This window comes from Indicator indicator, chromosome 11, assembly GCF_027791375.1.
Source record: "Indicator indicator isolate 239-I01 chromosome 11, UM_Iind_1.1, whole genome shotgun sequence".
NCBI classification, from domain to species: domain Eukaryota; kingdom Metazoa; phylum Chordata; class Aves; order Piciformes; family Indicatoridae; genus Indicator; species Indicator indicator.
The window spans coordinates 4,727,261-4,749,069 of NC_072020.1; the positions used below are offsets into that span (position 1 = coordinate 4,727,261).

The following is a 21,809-nucleotide window of genomic DNA, read 5'->3' on the forward strand; positions in this document are numbered from 1 at the left end:
TTCAGAAAAGTGTATGCAAAAGCAGGGTATTATCATCAATTAATATTGCAATTTAACTGGATTCATTATCAGTTACATAATAGCTGAAATAGCTCTTGGTGTTGTGGGAACCAGGGATTTGAGCTTTACTGATTTGTGTGACTGCAGAATTCATATCCAAGGGTCAGGGTTTGTGTCAAGGTCAGTGACAAAATCTGGCTGTCAAGGGCACTAATTGTCCTCAAGCTGGCTGATGAAGTCAAATACAGAAGACTGGCTTGCAGAGAACTTCCAGCTCTGCTGATCAAGTTAGAGGCCATGCTGTGCTGCAAAGACTGCACTAGTTTCAGTGCTTGAGGATCCCTGCTGCAGAATGGGAACAAGTGGTTTGACTGACCAGCAGACCATGCTGCAAACTGCAGGACTGGAATGAGTTCTCACTGAAAGGCTGCACAGAATAGTATCTGAGTGATCTTCCCTGTGTTCTAGGTGAGGCGCTGCAGTCACGCAGGTCACCTTCATTTAGTCCCTTTGAGTGGGAAGGATGTTGATTAGCTGAGGGATCCACCCTTGGGCAATTGAAGGCGTTTTGGTGAAGGAAGTGGGCAGCTGAGCACTGTGGCAGGGTTGAACCAGTTTTCATGGCTGAAGAGAAGCAGGAGGTTTCAAGTTTGCAGCTTGAGAGCTTTCATTGATCGGCAGCACTTCTCAATGTCCACCTGACAGTCTGCTCTTGTTATTTTTCCAAACTAACTGGTGAAAGTACTTCTCAGCTCTTTCAGGCACTTCACTACAGATCCCTCCCCTTTGTCACACTGAGCTCAGGATACTTTGATGGCCTTTAAAGGCCTCTACAATGCTTTTAAGCAGTGGGGGAAATTGGCTGTTTGTTACTTACTGTGTCTTGCAAAAGGTGAATTTGGCACTGACTTACATTTATGCCCAGCGTTCCCTTTTTAGAAAAGTTATTTATTGATTTGAACCAATTCTAGGTGTATTAGCAACTCCTGCTGTCCTTGTGCAACACTGGTTAAACATGAACACCATTTTTAATTAGAATTCCCCAATGCTGAACTCACTGCACTCTGCTCTGTTCTCCATTAGTTTGCCAGTCAGAAGTTGTTGACCTTTAGATTATGCTGCAAAATCCATCTGTTGCTGCAGGCCTTTGTGAAAAGAGATGTAAAGAAACTTTATCTCCTGTCAGCCATGGAAACAAGCTCAAATATAGGCAGTGGCTCATTTTCCAAGACCTGAGTTCCTTACAGAGGAGAAGCTGTGAACCAGTGGTTGCCATCCCCTGGGGAGTTGTGTCCCAGCTGTTGTGCTGTAATAAAACACTGCCATCCCATTTTAAAATCCCCCTTCTCTCTCCATGGGAGAAGCTGCTCTGTGGATAACTCTAACCACTAATCAAATTCTCTTCTGTGATATAGGAAGATGAAGGCCATAACCTCCCTCTGCTTCCCTCTCCATGCCCTCCTCATTGCCAGCTTCCTGCTTGTTCTAAGGGCAGTCTCACCCACGAGACTTCCCTGCCAACAATCTGGTGTTTGCACTTTTCATTGCATACCCACCACCACTCCCCCGATTTAGCATTTTCTGTCCCACAGCCTCCAAGGGTGTATGGAGAACCTGCCCAGTTTTTTGCCCCTCAGTGTTGCTTGGTAGCACACTCCATGTTCTTTGGTTTCCTGATGCAGTTACTTGCCCTCATGTGTGTTAAATGTGGGTTGTTGCAGTCACTTTTTACTCATAGAAATGCTATGGACATGGCTGAAGTTTGAGGCTAATTTCAACTGAGACTGACAAATATTTCTGCTAATTATAATGCAATGATGTTCTTAATCCTTCACCTGCATTACATCAATTATCCATGTCTTTTAATTATGCAAATTTCTCTTCACTACCTTGGTAAGCATGCTCTTCTCAAGACTATTTTGGTTATGTTCTCAGATACCTTTGTGACATTTCCTAATTTTAGCTTCCTATGTTTTATTAGTCTCTAAACCTGTGACTTTTGCCTGTCATTGAAATCATAAAATGGCTTCAAGTTTCAAGTAAACCAGAAAACTTGATGTCTTAGTATAGTATCATAGAATCCTAGAATGACTTTGATTGGAAGAGACCTCAGAGATCATCTATTCCAACCTCCCCACCATGGGCGGGGACACTTCTCAACTTAGACTTGGCTGCTCAAGGCCTCATCCAGCCTGGCCTTGAACACCCCCAGGGAAGAAGCATCCACAACCTCCCCAGGCAGCCTATTCCAGAGTCTCACCACCCTCACACTGAATGTTACCTGCAATTCTGTTATCCATTTGATCAATATTTGGAGTTGTCTGACTGAGACTCTTCAAATCAGCCTTTGTTTTAAATAATTCTTTCCCACTCTTTCTCAGAGTGTTCTTCATCTCTTTTCCCAGGCAATTTATGAATGCATTGCAGAGCAATGATCTTGGTAGTCTTATGAATGGTCTGCCCAGGGCAGCGGAATCCTGAGCAGGATCAGGGAGGGTGTGCACAAGGGGAGGAGAGCAGGAAAGGATTAGCAGGAGGAGAAATGATATCTTCTCTCTAGGTGCCCTTTGCCACAATTTGTGGTGTCCTTGTTCAGCCCTGCTAAGGTGACTTTGGCCAGCTGTGCATGCCTGCTTTAAGGGGACATCTTAGAACTCACATGAGCTTTTTGATGGTGTCATGAAGGGAGAGAAATACCTGTGAATGGTCAGCACCTTCCCTTAGTTCAAGAGACCATATTCCTTCTTCCTGCTCCAGGGGGCAATCTCTTTGGATTTGCCCTAGGACCTAGCACAGGAAGAAGCTGTTTTCCCTGGCAGAACAAAGAAAGATTCTTTGAAATACACCACAAGAGAACTCCTTTAGCTTCTTCCATTCCATGCAGAGCCACCAGGACATGATTTGGTCTTGCTCTGGTGTGTTCCCTCCCTCCTGCACATGGGTGGTAATTGCTGTGGGGCTATGGTGGAGGCTCTTGCAGGGGGAAGGGGCTGGGGTTACAGGGTGAGAGAGGGAAGAAGGCTGAGTAAGGGGAACGGGCTCTGCTCATGCTGTGCCATTAGCCTGTGCCCAACCCACTGATTCATATGCAGGTGAGGTCAGTCCATCTCCCTGCACTGGCTCTGGGCTTGGTATCCATTTGAGATAGATAGCCATGTCATGCACCAAGAGCAAGGAGCTTTAGGCCTGGGAGGTGGACTCTGTCTGACCCAGCAGTCAGCAGAGAGGAGCAGTAACATGTCACAGAGGTGACCTGTCACAAATCCCATTAGTAAACCAAGAACCACAGTGAGAAGAGTTGCAAATAGTTTGTAGGCTGATGTATGTTCAAAGTATCTGTACAACAGCCATGACTCACAAGTTAATTAAAATGATACATTTACTGTAATTTGGGAGTGAAACCAGGGTCTAAACTAACTTAGTACGTAAATGATTGGAAATTATTAATTTGCTTTTATTAAATGAGGAAGGACTAGCCAGTGCTATGTTCTGAGCAACTGACATGTGATAATGACTGCTCCTGCAGAAAAGCAGAATAGAAAGTTGTCTGAGTCACTTATTAACATCCACCACTGCCCTTGCTGTGAATTGGAAGTCATTAAAGCCCAGGACAGCTAGTTTGGAGCTTAAATAGGAATTTTTATCTTACTGAAGTATTTAATTTGAATTTACAGTAGTAGGCTTAGGGCCTGAAACTCGTGTTTTGAGGAGGCTGGGAAAAAAATTGTGATCTAAGCCTGATCCAGAAAGCCAAAGTTTAATATTACTGCATTGAGGGATAAAAGTTAAATTGTTTCATTGTCAATTTCTCCCTTGGTTTCACTGCAAGGAGTGCCAATTCTGCTGGCAGTTCAGTGCTCTTGGAGCATGTATCTGCTAAGAAGAGAGTGAGAACATCACCTCGTTGCTTACAGATCATCAGATGTCCACCAGCTGGGGGATCTTTGTCTTGAACTGAATTTAAATCAGCAGTTCAGATGTGAAAGACTCAATATCTCATTACCAATCCCTTGATCCACCCAGTTCCCCTGGGTGCTGTTTTAGAATGATAATCCCAATCACTCTTCAAATCTTTATGAGCAAGTTTTAAGTGAAACTCTTAGATAAGACTTTTCCTGCTGGTTAGTTGTCAAAAAAAAAAAAAAAAACCAAAAACCAAACACCCCCAAACCCACCAAACAAAAAAAAAACAAAAACAAAAACCCAACCCAACCCAGGTGAGCCAGAGGCTTTGATCAAATAGGTATTCTTTTTAAGTCAGATTTAGTCATTTTTGGGTTTGTTTCTACATGTCTGATATTATAAGAACAGTCCAAATAAAATATTAGAAGAGTGAAGAGGTTGAAAATTAAGCTCCTTAGCCAATTTAGATTGAGTTGTGTGCTTGAAATAGTGCAATAAATCTCTTCTTTCATGTACAAAATTAATTTCCACCTGACATACAGGTAAGTTCCAGGTGCCTTACCCTTACTAAAAAGGGTCATAGATTCAGTTAAACTTAAAATCTAAGAGATTCAAAACACCTCTGTTTAAAAGCCTCAGTGTCTCTGTTTTATTTCATTAATAATTTCTTTACTAGGGTGCTGCTCCTAGTACTTGTTCTCTCTGTTGTGTGGTCAGGGTAGGTCTTTGTTGCAAGCTGGAATTGCTGGGGTCAATAGGAACTGAGCTGATTCCTTTTCCTGGAACAGTAGTGAGATCATTGCACTGGCTTTGTGCTGTGATGTGATTAAGTTTGCACTGTGACTCAGTTACCTTGCCTTAGAGGACAGACTGACAGCCACACTGGGGACAGGAGCAAAAGGCAGGATCTTGTGGCAGGTAGCCAGCTGCTCAGCCTGCATCCAGCAGCATGAAGTCCTGTGAATTTAAAAGAACATGGGATATAATGACTTCTTTTTTTTTACCAAGGATCCATCTGCTCTCATTTCCATGGCTGTGTTAATATTTGAATTATTGACCTAATCAGGTTAAGTGTATGGGCTGCAGCATCTCATTTGCAGGCACACCTTGTTCATGGCAGTTGTGCAACAGCAAATGCAAAACAATGATGTCATTAGTGGCACATCAGCAAAAACGACAGAGGAGCTTTTACCTGAAACCTCTAAGAGAAAACAAACTGCTCCAGTAAGTTAAAAATACTTCATTTGTAACCTGTGCATATTTATTATGAACATCCCCCTCTGATAATAGTACTTTATAATTATTTTCCCATAGCCAAAATGAAAATGAGAGGAAAAAATTACCCCAAAATACCCAGTTCAGATGCCAATTAGATCATAGCTGGCAGCTGGGTTCACAAGATCAGAGGATGTTAGGGGTTGGAACGGACCTCCAGAGATTGAGTCCAACCTCCCTGCCAGAGCAGGACCAGAGAATCCAGCACAGATCACACAGGAACACATCCAGATGGGGCTTGAAAGTCTCCAGAGCAGGAGACTCCACAACCTCTGTGGGCAGCCTGTTCCAGTGCTCTGGGAGCCTCACAGTGAAGAAGTTCCTCCTCATGTTGAGGTGGAACCTCCTGTGCTGGAGTTTCTATCCATTGCCTCTTGTCCTCTCACAGGGTGCAAGTGAGCAGAGTCTGTCCCCTCCCTCCTGACCCCCAGCCCTCAGATATTTATAGTCATTTATTAAATCCCCTCTCAGTCTTCTCCAGACTAAACAGCCCAAGGGCTCTCAGCCTCTCCTCACAGGGCAGTGCTTCAGTCCCTCAATCATCCTTGTAGCTCTCCATTGGCCTCTGTCCAGTAGATCCCTGTCCCTCTTGAACTCGGGAGCCCAAACCTGGATGCAATGTTCCAGGTGTTGCCTCACCTGGGGGGGAGAACCACCTTAGTCTGCTGGGTTGTTGGTAGCTGTTTTGATACAATTGCCTTTCATCTGAGGTATCTGTGCCTTGAACACTGAATTCATCCACAAGAGAAGAGCAAATAGCAGCTGTGTGTAAAAATCAGAAAACGTTTGTTCTTGTGCTGGTGTGAGATGGAGCTTGTTCTGAGACATCCAGAGCTACCCAGCTTCACTTTCTCCCTGACAGAATGAATGGTGCAGTTCAAGACTGAACTTTAACTTGTCCCAGCAAGCATCTGCCCAAACAAACCCTGCATCACAGAGCTGGTTAACATTCAGCCACCAGCTGGCCTCACAGTTAGTAACATTTTCCCTAGGAGTTGCTCTGCACTTTTACAGAAAAGTCACTTCCCTAATTTTTTCTCGGTAGACATTGACTTCTAGGCTGTTTGCTCAAGATAAGCATCAAAATGAGGATCCAAAGGTCAATCTCTGCTGTTTTGCAGAGCTACAAAGAGTTGGTTTGTCTTCCAGAGCGTGTTCTCCCATCCAAATTAAACTGCTTCCTTTAGGAAAAGCTTTCTTCTTTGGAAATTCAGCAGGTTTAGTGTTTACAGAAGGACAGACTCACCCTTTGTTGTGGACTTAATTCTTTGTTGAGAATTTTATCTCTTCACCTTTCCACCTCTTTATCTCCACCTTTTGATGACAGAAGTCTATGAACTCATGCTTAAAGTCCTGAGATGCTGGCTGCCTCTCCTGGTCAAAGGCCACCTCTGCTTCACTGTCCTGCCTCTGTGCTGACCCCCACCCAGCAGACCTGGAGACCCTATTTCAGCACACCTTCATCAGCTGTTCAAGTTGATAGGACAAGTCATAAATCAGAGCAAGTGAGATGTAAACAGGGACCTTATTCTCCTCCTGCTGCTTTGAGGACAGAACCTCTGGCAGACAGTTGGAGTAGTGTGTGTGTGGGGGGGTTGTTTTTAAACCAGGGCAACTAAACCTAACAGAACCCTTTTGAATAAATTAGCTAATTGTGACATAAAATATATTCCAACTGAGATTAATTATACAAATAAGGATTCCAAAGAATTGTGCTAACATCTTTCCTATCTTGGTAGTAATTTTTTTGCTTGGGATTTTAACATGTAGCCAGCTTTTAAAATAAGGACATCTTTTGTGGTGCCATCAAAGCAAAGGAATTGAGGGGGCTGTTGGAAATTGGTGCTGCCTTGGTTGAGGTAAGACAGCAGAGGTGGTATGAGCACCCTGGTCTTTCACAGGTTAGCATGAATCACCACCAGTGGTGGTTCCAGCCAGCCCACTTAACATGGTTTGGGTTGGAAGGGACCTTAAAGATCACCTAGTTCCAACCTCCCTGTCGTGGACAGATTGCTTGAGGCCCTGTCCAGCCTGGCTTTGAACACTTCTTGGCTTGGAGCATCCACAGGTTCTCTGGACAATCTGTTCCAGCACCTCACCACCCTCACAGGGAAGAATTTCTCACTATTGTCTCATCTAAATTGAGCTTCTTCCAGTTTGAAGCCATTACCTTCATCCTATGCCTACATGCCTTTGTAAAATGTCCCTCTTCATCTCTCATGTTGCCCCCTTCAAATACTGGAAGGCTGCTCTAAGGTCTCCCTGTTACTTTCTCCAGGCTGAACAGCCCCAACTCTCTCAGCCTGTCTTCCTAGGAGAGGTGCTCTAGCCCTCTGATCATCTTTGTGGCCCTCCTCTGGACTCACTCTAACAATTCCATGACCTTTGTGTGTTGGGAGTTCCAGAGCTGGACACAGTAGCCAGGTGGGATTTCTCATGGGAGTGGAGCAGAGGGGCAGAATCCCCTCCTACAACCTACTGGCCATGCTTCTTTTGATGCAGCCCAGGATATGGTTGGCTTTCTGAGCTGCAGGCTCACCTTGATGGCTCATATTGAGCTTCTCAACAGCCAGCATTCCAAAGTTTTCCTCAGGACTGCTCTTTGTCCATTCTCCACCCAGCCTGTATTTGTGCTTGGGACCTTGAACTTGGTTTTGTTGTATTTCATGAGGTTGGCACTGGCCTACCTCTCAAGCCTATCAAGGTCCCTCTGGATGGCATCCTTGTGGATGGCATCCCTCTGTCCCACTTTGGTGATCAGAGCTGAGGGGTTGCTTCAGCCAGCCTTGCCTTTCCTGTCCCCACCACAGCTAGTCTCATTCCCCTCCCTCCATCTGCTGTCCAGTGTTATGCAGAGTTGTCACAAGTTGTCCTTCTTGTCCTGTCAGGGATGAGTTACTAGCTGCTTGAGTTTCTCCTTAAATGAAATGAGCCTTGGTCTTCTCTGACTCCTTTTGTTACCAGCAAAGCAGTGCACTGCCACTCGTGTCACTAGCTGGTGACACTGTGTGGGACTCCCAGTCTTTGTGTCTTCTCCTTTCATTGTTGATAGAAGACTGCCAGGTTGAAGAGCTTGAGCTTGTTGCTCCCTAGCATAATAAGAGCACTTCTTGTGGGTGTTGGAAGTGGCAGCTGATAAGAAAGGCTGAAGATGAGCATACAGCACTGGAGGGGGAGAAAAAGGTGATTTGTCTTCTTTGCCAGGCTCTGCTGTATGTCATTTAACCTCACCTTAGAACCCCTCTATTTGTGCAGTTGCAGCGAAGAAGCTCCACAGTGTTTCTATTCGTCTGGGTTTTGGGATGTCACAAAGAAGAGGGAAATGGTGTGGTGGTGGGGACAGCTGCAAGAGGTTCTTATACATAGGCTGCCAGGAGCTGGAACTCCATGAATTGATAAGAAGCAGAGGAAAGCTACTCAGGTACCTGTTCGTGCCAGTCACTGATGAAGCCATGGTTAGGTCAGCCAAATGTGTGGCTTGAAGTAGAGAGAGGAAGATGGATGTGAAACCACCAAGTCAGTGGTTTCTTGACGTCACTAGAACAGCAAGGCTCATACATGCAGAGCATGCAGAACCCAGGCAACTTATGACAAAACCCAAATCATGGAGCCTTTGTGGTCCTCCCCAGTGTGCGGTGTGTGTGCGTGGGGGGTGATCTCTGAAGCATCTGTGAATGCTTGCTTGCACCCTGGCCTAGCAGCCTGTTCATTCTGTGTTCAATCTTTGGAAGCAACAGTCCAGGCCTGGCAGTGCATGTGCCTGTGTTAAGGACTCATCTGGGGTGATGTTTTGGGTCGTGGTTGTTTTCACAAGCAACACTATTCAGTCAATCTACAGTGACTGCTCTTTAATGACACTGTTGGGGTTAGGGAGTGGGGAGAGAGAGACTAAAATATGGGACCTGCCCATATGTGGACTCACCTCCCTGGGGGAAGTTTATTTGGAATCATAGAATGGTTTGGGTTGGAAGGGACCTCCAAAGGTCATCCAGTCCAAACCCATGCAGTCAGCAGGGGCATCCTCTACTAGATCAGAGCTATGTCAAGCCTCACCTTGAATATCTCAGGGGATGGGGCTTCAACTACCTTCCTGGGCCACCTATTGCAGTGTTCCAGCACCCTCATGGTGCAGAACTTACTCCTCACATCCCATCTAAATCTGTTCTTCTCTCATTTCAAACCATTCCCCTCATCCTGTCCCTGCAGACCTTTGCAGACAGTCCCTCTGCAGCCTTCTTGTAGCCCTCTTCAGATACTGGCAGGCTGCTGTTGGGTCTCTGTGGAGCCTTCTCTTCTCCAGGTTGAACATCCCCAGTTCCCTCAGCCTGTCCTCCTGTCAGAAGTGTTCTTACTCCTCTTTCTTGCTTACCCCTTGCTTGGAGCATGTTTGCTGTCTGAGACCCTCTCCACCGATGAGTGCTGCGCTGATGTTTGGGTGCTGGGAGCCCAGAATCGTTCTGAATAGATGCAAGAGCTGTCTGCAGAGCACTGCTGCCATGCTGAGCCATGGGAAGCACACTCTGCTTTCACACAGGCAGGTGTTTGGCTCTGGGCTGTTCAGAGAAGTGGCAGCTCTGAAACCTGCAGCCTGTTTATTGACTCCAGCATTGGAGGTTAGCGTGGCTGCTGGTGGCTGTGGCGGCCTGATCATTGTTTCTGTGGGCACAGAGGGTGGCTGCTCTCATTTGGTGTTCCAGTGCACTGTAATTTTACCCAGTGCAATGCTGCTGAGATTGCTAGGCTGTGTCATCTGCTGGGCTCATCACTATTACTTCCTTTTGACCTCCTCTCAGTAATTGCACGTGGATGACTTACTAGCTGCCAGGAAGATACTTAAATGCAACTGGGCTTGTTGGGGGGAAAAAATGTGAAGAGACCAAAATGATTTTCTCTGAGGTCAGCAAGGACCTGGCTCAGTGGCTGTTTGCTCTCTGCCAGGTGGCCAGAGCCATCTGTCTCATAACAGTAAGCAAGCAGTGATTGCAGAAGTCCATTGGTTTTTATGACAGTTTTCACCACTTATGGAAATGGAACCATTCCATAAGGCAGCATTTTTCCTCAGAAGCTGGGGGGCTATGGACTTGTGTCCCTGCTCACTCATTTACATCCTTAATTGCTTTTTACACACAGCATAAATATTGTGATGCTTTTTCCCCCTAACAAGCAAAACCTCAGAGCTTTTTTTGTGTGTGTGTATCAGTCTTCAGTAGTTCAGGAAAACCTCAAGGGTTCTATGCCCAAATTTTGTGTGTCCATAGAAACCAAGTCTAGAGGGGGCTACAGAGGAACTAATTTTTCATGTTCCACTCCAAGCCAGGCTTCAGTGTGACTTTCTAACAAGATTTTGCTACTCTTTTTATTTCTTAACTATGTATTTTTCATAGTCTTTGTTATAGTCTAACCATCTAACTATAGTAAGTCAGTTGTCAGAGTCTTGTGTTGAAGCCCAGGTTATGACCAGTGTGAGCATGAGCTTTTACAGCCTTGTTTCACCCTCCATGGCAGTTAATCAATGCCATATAAAGGTTCTGCTCAGGGGAAGGTAGGGATGCTAGATCAGGCTTGGATTGCAGTGAAAGACCTGGGTGAGAACAACTTTGACAGTATCTGTCCACATCACTCTGCCTTTTTCAAGGTGTAGTAGCCTCTGTGGGGAGCATTTTAAAGCAGGACAAGGGCCGATGTCAAGTTGAAGGTGTTATTCTTTGGAGGCTGCATACATTAAACCACAAATTCCTCAGGTTGCCACCTCTTGGCAATTCCAAGGGGCTTGGCCAGTTCACCTGAGCACCACAGGCCTGGCTGCTCAAGGGTTTATGCCCAGTCCTGGGTTGCTTGAATGCATTTTCCTGTAGCGTAATTGGTGCTTAAAGCTCAGTGCCTTCCAGCATGCTCTGGGTGTCACTGGTTTCCCAAATAGTGAGGAGTTATCTGCAGTAATGGTTCTTGATGGCCACACCCAAGAGGTGGCTGTCAATGGCTCCATGTCCCAGTGGAGGCCAGGGACAAGCAGAGTCCCTCAGGGATCAGTCCTGGGACCAGACTTGTTCAACATCTTTGTTGGTGACATGGACAGAGGCATTGAGTGCACCCTCAGCCCCAAGCTGTGTGGTGCAGCAGACAGGCTGGAGGGAAGGGATCCATCCAGAGGGACCTGGACAGGCTGGAGAGGTGAGCACAAACCAACCTCAGGAGGTTCAACAAGACTAAGTGCAGGGTCCTGCATCTGGGTCAGGGCAATCCCAAGCACTGATATAGGCTGGACAGGGAGGGACTGGCTTGAGGGCAGCACTGAAGAAAAGGCCTTGGGGTGCTGGTGGAGGAGAAGCTCAACATGAGCCAGCAGTGAGCACTTCCAGCCCAGAGAGACAAGCAGAGCCTGGGCTGCAGCAGCAGAAGTGTGGCCAGCAGGGCCAGGGAGGTGATTCTCCCCCTCTGCTCCACTCTGCTCAGACCACACCTGGAGTACTGCATCCAGTTCTGGAGCCCCTATTACGAGAAGGATCTGGATGTGCTGGAAGGTGTCCAGAGAAGGGCCATGAGGATGAGCAGAGGGCTGGAGCTGCTCTGCTATGGAGACAGACTGAGAGAGTTGGGGCTGTTCAGTCTGGAGAAGAGAAGGCTCTGAGGAGACCTTATTGTGGCTTTGCAGTATCTGAAGGAGGCTACAAGAAAGCTGGGGAGGGACTTTTTAGGATGTCAGGTAGTGACAGGACTGAGGGGAATGGAGCAAAGCTGGAAGTGGGGAGATGCAGTTTGGATGTTAGGAAGAAGTTCTTCCCCATGAGGGTGGTGAGAGACTGGAACAGGTTGCCCAGGGAGGTGGTGAAAGCCTCCTCATCCCTGGAGGTTTTTGGAGCCAGGCTGGGTGTGGCTGTGAGCAACCTGATCTAGTGTGAGGTGTCCCTGCCCATGGCAGGGGGGTTGGAACTGGATGATCCTTGAGGTCCCTTCCAACCCTGACAATTCTGTGATTCTTACCCTTATAAGTGTGTAAATATCTGAAATTATCTGAATTGTCCTAGCACTAAACAGGTCAGTGACAGATCCAGGCAGGCTGTGCTAGGTGATCATGAGAAGAAGATGGACTTGAGAAGGTAGCCAGCCCCAACACATGGGGCAGATCAGTGTAAGATGGCTGCAACCCCCCAGCTCTGCAATCAGACTGTTCTGTGATTTTTATGGGGAGCTGGTAAAGGATGGCAGGTGCTGAAACTCAGGGATCCTTTTCAGGAGCTGAATTATTAGACTATAAAAAGATAGCAGCACTGGAAAAAAAAGAGTCAGGAATCAACATTTAAGAGGGTTGGGAGCTACTTGTCAGAAGCTATTTCAGGAGAGAAGCAGATGAAGAAAAAGAGACTGTGAAGGACATTGTATAGAAGACCCCGGGGGATGATGAACTTGAGGGGAAATCTGGATATGCAGAGGATCTGTGCATTGGTTTAGTGTGTGTTCCTAACTGCTTGTAGGGTGTTTTGATCTGGGAGAACCACGAGCCTCAATAATATCTCCTAAAGGAACATAAACAGAGGATCTGAGACTCAGTTGGTTCTGCTGAGGTAATGAATCATAGAATGGTCCAGGCTGGAAGGCACCTCCAAAGGTCATCCAGTCCAATGCCCCCCACAGTCAACCGGGACATCCCCAACTAGATCAGGCTGCCCAGGGCTTGTCTAGCCTCACCTTGAATATCTCCAGGGATGAGGCCTCAACCACCTCCCTGGGCAACCTGTTCCAGTGCTCCACTACCCTCATAGTGAAGAGCTTCCTCCTGATATCCAACTTAAATCTGCCCTTCTCTAGTTTGAAGCCATTGCCCCTCATCCTGTCCCTGCAGGCCTTTGCAAACAGTCTCTCTCCATCCTTCCTGTAACCCCCCTCAGGTACTGTCAGGCTGCTATTAGGTCTCCCCAGAGCCTCCTCTTCTCCAGGCTGAACACCCCCAGCTCCCTCAGCCTGTCCTTGTAGCAGAGGTGTTCCAACCCCCTGATCATTTTCGTGCCCTCCTCTGGACCCTCTCCATCAGGTCCATGTCCTTCCTGTATTGAAGGCTCCAGAGCTGCACACAGCACTCCAGGTGAGGTCTCACCAGAGCCAAGTGGCAGAATCACCTCTCTGGATCTGCTGGCAATGCATTTTCTGATGCAGCCCAGGAAAAACTCTTCCAGTAAATTTTCCTGTTCCTTTTGTGAGGGAGAAGTTGTAAGAGACCACCAAGGTGATGTGTGCTGGGGATATGTGGTGTCCTTAGCATATCCACCAAGGTGAGGACAGGCAGCTGCCTGGGAGCTGTGAGATCTGAGGGGTCTGCAAGGTTTGTGTAAGCTCAGTCCATGGCTCTGATATTTGAGGCCAGCTGGGATCATTGTTTGCACAGTGAAACTAGTCTGGGGTGGTAGCTCAGGGAGTCTTTGGCATGCAGCTGATGGCTGAGCTGGTGTTTGCAGGTGAGATCACCAGGAACAGGGTAGCCAGTGTTTATTTTTGATGTCACATGGATGTTGGGCTGGCTTCTGAGCAGGCATGCCTTGTGGACACTGCAACACTCTGTGGAAGTCTCTGGGAAGACCTCTGAGACACCTTGGTGGGACTGCCATTTGCTGTTGCTAATGGAGCTGTGGTGAGTTGGGTGTGAAGAGGCTGTACTCTCCAGTGGTGCTGAGCCACAGAATCAACCAGCTGAGAAAAGACCTCCAAGATCATCAAGTCCAACTGATCACCCAACCCTATCTCATCAACCAGACCATGGCACTAAGTGCCTCATCCAGGCTTTTCTTAAACACCTCCAGGGATGCTGACCCCACCACCTCCCTGGGCAGCACATTCCAATGGCAAATATCTCTTGCTGTGAAGAACTTCTTTCTAAGATCAAGACTAAACCTCCCCTGGCACAGCTTGAGACTGTGTCCTCTTGTTCTGGTGCTGGTTGTCTGGGAGAAGAGCCCAACCCCCACCTGGCTACAACCTCCCTTCAGGTAGTTGTAGAGAGCAATGAGGTCTGCCCTGAGCCTCCTCTTCTCCAGGCTGAACACCCCCAGCTCCCTCAGCCTCTCCTCACAGAGCTGTGCTCCAGACCCCTCCCCAGCTTTGTTGCCCTTCTCTCAACACGTTCCAGCAACTCAACATCTCTCTTGAATTGAGGGGCCGAGAACTGGACACAGCACTCAAGGTGTGGCCTGACCAGTGCTGAGTACAGGGCAGAATGACTTCCCTGCTCCTGCTGGCCACACTATTGCTGATAGTCAAATATTTTTAGCCCACTAGTCAGAGAGGATGGGAAGTGCAGTCTTGGCTATTTTCTGGGTTGTAAAGACAACTCGTGTTTCCCAAGAGCCATCTGAGAACACTGCTTGCAATACACAACAAATGAGAAAACCAAACAAGACAGAGAGAGGTTTTCCACTCAGTAATTAGCTCAGTGCTTGGACAATGCCCCTTCCAGCAGGTGGTTTTACAGCTTCACAACAAGCACAGGGAGTGTCTTTGGAGTATGGCCTCAAAATGGATGGTGTCAAGCAATGTCTAAAATCACTCAAGCATTCCTTATAGTGTGGGAGTCAGTCCTTGTCTTTCTGTGAATGGTCCTTGAGACAGTGCCTTGCAGACTGCTGGGGAGCTGGGACCCGTGGAAATGGCTTTGAACTTGGAGTAAACCTGCCCACACATACAAATGAGAGAAAACAAACCACCTTGAATGAAAGCTTGGCTTTACCAGAATTAAAAGGAGTTTGCTGCTGGCTTCAGTGAAGAATTTTTTTCCATAAAGAGGAGGCGGGGGGAGGGAAGGCAAAAAAAAAAAGAGATATTTTTGAACTCTAAAATCAGAGCTAAGCTGTCAGGTATAGGGGGGTTGTCACAGATCCCTGCTTGTTTTCACATGTATTTGCAGGATCTGAAGGCCACAAAGCCTTTGTAATGGTGCCTGCAATTCCTGACTGCAGTGTGCTTGCCAAAGCACACCTGGGACACTCCTGCTGTTGTAACTTTCTGGTTTTTATGGTCCAGCAGCATTGCTCAGGCCTGCTCAGATGAGCTGGCAGTTAGTAACAGAAATACAACTTGTCTGACTTGCTTTGCTCTTCCCACACATAGCTCCTGTGTGTTTCTGCAGCTGAACCATGTGTGATCTGCTTTGGCAGGGGGGTTGGACTCGATCTCTTGAGGTCCTTCCAGCCTCTAATGTACTGTGGTGCTGTGACGGATACTGTGGGGAGAGGAGTGGTAGGGAAGTGTGCTGTGATGGGGGCAGGGCGAAGGCCTGAAAGGTTCTGAGCTCTCATACATCAGAGAGCACAAATAACTCCTGGCCACCCAGTGCAGAAGTTCTTCACTAGGAGGGTGGTGAGGCTCTGGAATAGGCTGCCCAGGGAGGCTGTGGCTGCCTCTTCCCTGGGGGTGTTGAAGGCCAGGTTGGGTGAGGCCTTGAGCAGCTGAGTCTAGTTGAGAGGTGTCCCTGCCCATGGTGGGGAGGTTGGAGGAGATGATCTCTGAGGTTCCTTCCAACCTGAGCCATTCTGTGACTGTATGACATCAAGTTTTCTGGTTTATTTGAAACCTGAACAAAGCAGGAGAATTTTGTTAAATTGCAGTGTGTGTAGCACTAAAGTGAGATTTAATTACCTTTTTAATTAAGGGAATAGCTATTGATCATGTCCTTGAATATGTGTTGTAGCCAGTCCTAGCAAGCAGCATTATTACCAGAGACCACTGTGCTAGTTGTTTAAATTCCCAGTGAATGAGAGCTAGAACTGGTGTGGAGAAAAGCCACAGTGATGCTGGGGAGAAGAAAAAGAGAACAAGCCAAGTGAAAAAGACATTAATTCCTAAAATGTTGGGTGCAGATGATTTTATGTCATGGAAATCCATGGTTTTCTGATGGCTTTGCTGAGGTGCTGGAGCACATCTGAATAAAAGCAACAGAGCTGGTGGGGGGTCTAAGGAGCTGCTGAGGGAACTGGGGCTGGTTAGCCTGGAGAAAAGGAGGCTCAGGGGAGACCTTCTTGCTCTCTACAACTACATGAAAGGAGGTTGTAGCAAGGAGGGGCTTGGTCTCTTCTCCCAGGTAACAGGACACGAGGAAACAGCCTGAAGTTGTGCATGGGGAGGTTTAGGTTGGACACTGGGAAGAATTTCTTCACATGAAAGGGTTGTCAAGCCCTGGAACAGGCTGCTCAGGGAGGTGGTGGAGTCCCCATACCAAGAGGGACTTAAAAGCCATGTAGATGTGGTGCTGAGGGACATGGTTTAGTGGTGCCCTGACAGCGATGGCTTCGTGGTCGGACTTGATGATCTTAAAAGTCTTTTCCAACCTAAACAATTCTCTGATTCCGTGTCCTGTCATGATTTACTTTTGTCTGTGGAAGAAAAGAAAAAAGACAAAACTGGGACAGTTTTTCAATTATAAACATGGGTAAAGCTTAGTCTGGGCCTTGAAAGTGCCCAGTGATTCAGGCAGCATTGCTCCTGGGCTTTAGTTCAAGCAGAACATGGTCTGTTGTATGTGAGGGACCCTCTGATCCCTCAGGGAGCAATCAGATGTGCTGCCCAGACTGATGGAAAGGGCAAAGGAGTGCTGGCAGTCAAAGCAGTACCAGCAGGGGAGAACTGACCAAAACTCCTGGGCAGCTGCAGTGCAGCTGGCTGCAGGGCACCGGCAGCTTGCTCTATCCTCAGCCTGCGGTGTTGGTCTCTCCTAGCCCCACAGTGTGGTGACTGGTGGTAGATGGCAGCTTTCTGGATACCAGAGATGGGGAGCAGGTGGGGATACCTCAAGTGCTTATGTAAATCCATCCAGCCCTGTGTTCCCTGTGCCAGTTCTCCATCTGTGTGTGCTGGCAGCACCACTGGCTGGCTGGGGCTGTTCTCCACCAACAGCCCTTGGCGGGTGTGAAGCTGGTAGGCAATGAAAATGTGTCCTCAATTTGTTTCATGCCATTTAAATCAGTTTGCAGGCTTCTCATAGTGTTAAAGACCCTGATCGTTTCCCTCCCTTTGGCCCTGCTTTTACTGCTGAAAGGGTCTTGAAGCATTTTGTTAGGCAGGGGAGTATGGATGGATAGTGGAGAAGCCCCTTGCCTGCGGCTGAGAGCTGCTCTGAGCAGTGAGGTATAATAGGAGATGGGGTGGATGATCTCAGGGGCCTTTCTCTTTCTGTCCAGTAGGATTTCTGTGCATATAAATCCATTTAATCCTCTCCATTCAAATGCTTTGTATCCACAGGAGTGTGTTCTCAACAATGGCACAAGGCGTGCTGCAACCCAGGCAAGCCAGCAGTCAGAGCTCGGTGGGGCTGTGTCAGTTCAGAACAGAGCATGTGAGGAGGCAGAGTTGTGATTGGTAGCAGATTTTGTAGCTCAGCATGTTTTGGGTGTTCTGTCTAACAAAGGCTGGTTTGTTAAAATACTCTAAGGGCTCTACAGATGTCAGGACCCAGGAGTCAGGATGTGCCAGGACTAGAGATATCTGTAACCTTTATTTGGCCGAGCAAGCGCCAGTCCTGGTGCCCTTCCTCCCCCCATGATCTCTGGTATGAAGTGTGCAGGATACACAAGGGGCACAAATCTGGCAAGTGCAGAAACCATGGCAGTGGCTGGGGAGCTGCAGAAGTTCATAGAATCATAGAATGGTTTGGGTTGGAAGAGGCCTTTAAAGGTCATCTAGTTCTAACCCCTCTGCAGTCAGCAGGGACACCTTCAGCTAGAGCAGGCTGCTCAGAGCCCCTATCCAACCTGACCTGCAACATTTGCAGGGATGGAGGAAGTGTTTGGCAGAGGCATGAGCACTCCTTAGAAACAGGAAGTCATGTCTGATGGTGGAGGCACTTTTCTTCCTGCCTTACTGTGTGGTGGGGTCCCCACAGTCAGCACCCAGGTGACAAAACATCCTGTGTGCAATGAGTGACATGCAGAAGAATGGATTCCTGACACACAATTTGTATAACCCTCAAGTGAAAAGGTTTTAGCCACGATTTGCACCGAGGTAGCAGCATCACAGCTGGGTTTTTCCAGCACACAGCTTACACCTCTGGTTCTTCCAGACAGCTCCTCCTGTTCCTCTTAGCTGCAGGATGCTGCAGGATGCTGCCACTGTGGAAGCAGTGACATTGCTGTTGCAGAGCACTGCTGACAAATGACGGTGGGGTGGCAGCTGTGCCCATGGCTGCTCTGTGACTTCACAGGGAGATGTGAAGGCAAATTACCCAGAGGCTTGATCAGGGGTAAGCAGGGCCAGCTGTGGCATGCTAAAACTTGAAACTCCTTGCCAGGGTTTTGGATTAAAAATCGTCTTTTTAAGCATTAACTCCTCCAGTATCAAAACAATCAGCTGCCCTGGTCCTCCTCTTCTTTCTCTTCAGCCAAGATTTACTTACCTGTGGAAGCAGGAACTGACACACAAACCTTTTTCTCAGTAGTTTTTAGAGCTGCCAAGTGTTCAGTGTCTGTTGGTGTCTCAGTGCCCTGTACATCCCCTGTGACCTTCCCATTCACCTGCTTAACTGCTCAGGAAATGTGTGGCTGCTTGGAGCTGAGTCCTCACACTGCTTAAGGCTGGGGAAACATTAAACCTGTCACTACAGATTAGTGTGGGAAAGCACAGCAGCAGCAACCCCAGCTCTGACCAGGATTCACTTGACACAAAAAGGTGTCAAGCTTTGGTCCCTCAGTCCCCTGCTCTGTAGGTGACGTTCCTGTGTGGGCATTTTCCTACTGACTGGAAAATGCCATCTGCAGCTATGCTAACCTTTTAACCTGGGTCCTCTCGGAGAAGCCTCCTGAAGTGGGAAATGAAAGTGGCTGCCTGGCTGAGCTCTCCCAGGGCTTGGATTTGCGTTGGTACTAAGGATGGGATCAGGACTGGCAGGCTGTGGTGTGTGAGTTTGCACACACACAGGGACTTGGAACAGGAGTCTCATTAACTGAGCCAAGTCGTTGTAGATGGTCTGTGCCTGAACCCCAGTCCCGTTCAGTGAGAGGGGCTTTTTCTTGGCTCTCTTTAGAGCCACATTCCATTTACAGTTGTAATCAATGCTAGAACTTGTTTCCCTCTCCCCTAGCCCCCTGGAAAATGACAGAGGAATTCATTGTGAAGCCTTTGATAACGGTTCTTTCTTTTTGTTCCAGGTAACTTCAAACGAGAAGTGCTGGGAGAGCCTGAAGAATGATGGGGATGCTCTCATCCAAACGCTCCAGAGCCTGGCCCGGACTGCCAGGTGAGTTCCCTCGGGCTTCCAGGAATTTCCAAGGGCTGAGAGCACTTTGTCTCCTCCTTTGTCTGCGATGGTCTCCTGTAATCATCTCCCTGCAGCATAAGCTGCTCAGGTTTCTGTCCCTGGCCCCACTCCCAACACTGCTCTCCTCAGAGCCTGCTGGTGTTCCTGGCACAGTGCTGTCCTGCTTTGGTCCCCAGCTGTGCTGATTTGGGGTTTTTTAAATACTTGACTCCAAACACTGTGACTTGAACTGGGCCCTGGTCTCAGCAGTGGGCTGGGTGCATAGAGCATTCTTTGTGCCCTGCTTTTGAAGCAATTGTTTGGTGCCCTGGCAAGCTGATTCCTTTCAAGCACACAGCTGAAGGGCAGAGCTGCTTTTGGTGCAGGATGCCTGTGGCTTCTCTTAAGGGAATGTTGTGGCTGCCTCTGCCAGAACCAAGGTGCTAGTCCCAACAAGTTGGCCAACCTCAGCTCATCTCCTGTAGATTTTGCCCCTGGACAATATGGATCAAGGATTTGCTGTTCTCTGCCCCTCAAATGTTTTACACTGCTGCCCTGGGCTGTTGCGCTGGTTTTCACTCCTGGTGGAACTAAAATGTGCAGAGAGAGACTGTAGGTGTTAGATCAGTGTGTGAAGCACCAAGGTAACCTCAGTGCCCTGTGTGCTTTGGTGGGTGAGGTGTTTGGGAAATGGGCTCCTCCAGGTTAAGGGCAGGGTGTACTCTGTGTGGGCAGGAGAGGAAATGTTGGGACACAGTGAATGTAAGGAGATGCACACCAAGAGCTAACCAGACCTGTAGTGGACTCACACTGGCAGCTTGGCAATGTGCAGGCAGAAGCCTGGGGTTAGCAAGCTTTTACCAGTTCTAGCTGAATGGACTTCTTTTTTCCAGAGGTTATGGATTTTCTGCCATCGCCCCAGCTTCCCTCATGTGGCATCCTTCCCAGACTATTCCTTATGACCTAATGAACTTGTTCTCCTCAGCCTGGGCTTGAACCCAGCTAAGAAGCCTCTGTATCTCACACAGAATTGGAAATGGTTTAGAGAGGGATGCAGCTGAGCTCCTGGATCTCAGCCATCCTCTGAGTAGCCTAAACTCCCAGGCCCTTCCAACCATGTGTTGTCACTGGGCTGAAGGGAGCAAGGAGTGGTTTTGCTTTGCTCATTTTTTACAAACAGGTTTCTAATCTTTGGCTCTGCCTGCATGGCAGAAAGAGACCAGCCAAGCAGGCACGTGCCAAGAGGGGCACTGCTTGGGCTGCAAGCTACTGTCAGTGCTCTCCTGCTGCTGTGGAGCAGCCATGGGTTGCCAAGTTCCATCTCAGAGATAGAGACAGCTTTAAGAGTGACACAACCAACACCTTTTGCTTAGTAACTGGGTGGAACCAAACCTGCACTTTCAAATGCAGAATCCTAGGGTCAGTGAGGGTGACAAATAACTTGAAGATTAAGCAACTCCAACTGTTAATCCAGCACAGCCAAGCCCACCACAAACCCTGTCCCTCAACACCACATCTACATCTCTTTTACAGTTGTAGAATTGAATCACAATCCCAGAATGATAAAATGTGGGCTTGTAGCCTTTTCTTTTTCAGTGAGCAGTTGCCAAGGTGGTTTCAGGTAAGTACATTTTCTGGTTTGGACTGCTGCTCATGAAGCTGTTGGCTCCCAGTGTGGATTGATCATCAGTGGGTCCTGGCTAGTTCTGTGCTTACATGGAGTGTGGCAGCAGCAGGGATTTGTCATGAGCAGCAGCTGAGCAAGGTGCAGACTGATCTGCTTACTAATGCCCTTCCCAAGGTCAAGGTGAGGGCTGGGAGTCACTTATAATAAGTTTCTGTGGCCTAGGAATGATGTAGCAGAGCCTCTGGTCCAGTGCTAGGAAAAAAAAAAAACCATGGCTGCAGCAGGATTAGGCAAAAAGAGTGTGATAAGCACTCCAGTGATGAAACAAAGGGCCCCACCATACCCTGCATAAGGTAAGACCTTGAGCAGCTCTGCAGTGTGAAAGCTCAGCTCTCTGAGCTGGAAGTGTGTGTGGAGTCACGGTGGGGAATGATCAATGATTGATACCTTCTTACAGACAAGCTTGCAGCAGCAGCTACTGTGAGGTGAGCTGACTGGCAACAGATCTGCAGAATCACTTGTGTCATTGCTTAACACAAGTGTGCAGTATCCAGGGCACGTTCTGGCTGTTAGTTTTCTAGCACACAGCAAATCCAGCGTGGAATCTGAAGTGTTTCCCCGGAGAATGTCTAATGGGTGCTGTTACTGGTTTCAATTCCCAGCTCTCAGGCGGATGTTGCTGTGGCTTCCTTAGCATTTGAAATTCTGAGGCTGGTGAGATGTGACAATGTCCAGCCTGCCAAGTGACCATTGCTGACTGGCCTGCAGAAACACACAGGCTGTGTGCTGTGC

General features: G+C 47.9%; 1 protein-coding gene across 1 annotated transcript in view; it reads left to right on the forward strand.

The window, feature by feature from the left end:
• The window catches only part of ULK4 (unc-51 like kinase 4), a 133,237-nt gene extending 111,473 nt beyond the window's left edge, over positions 1-21,764 (forward strand). The window contains exons 35-36 of the mRNA XM_054384894.1: positions 19,302-19,390; positions 21,680-21,764. Of these exons, the coding sequence (XP_054240869.1) occupies positions 19,302-19,390; positions 21,680-21,764 (174 nt within the window). The remainder of the gene's footprint in view (positions 1-19,301; positions 19,391-21,679) is intronic.
• Positions 21,765-21,809: the final 45 nt, after the last annotated feature.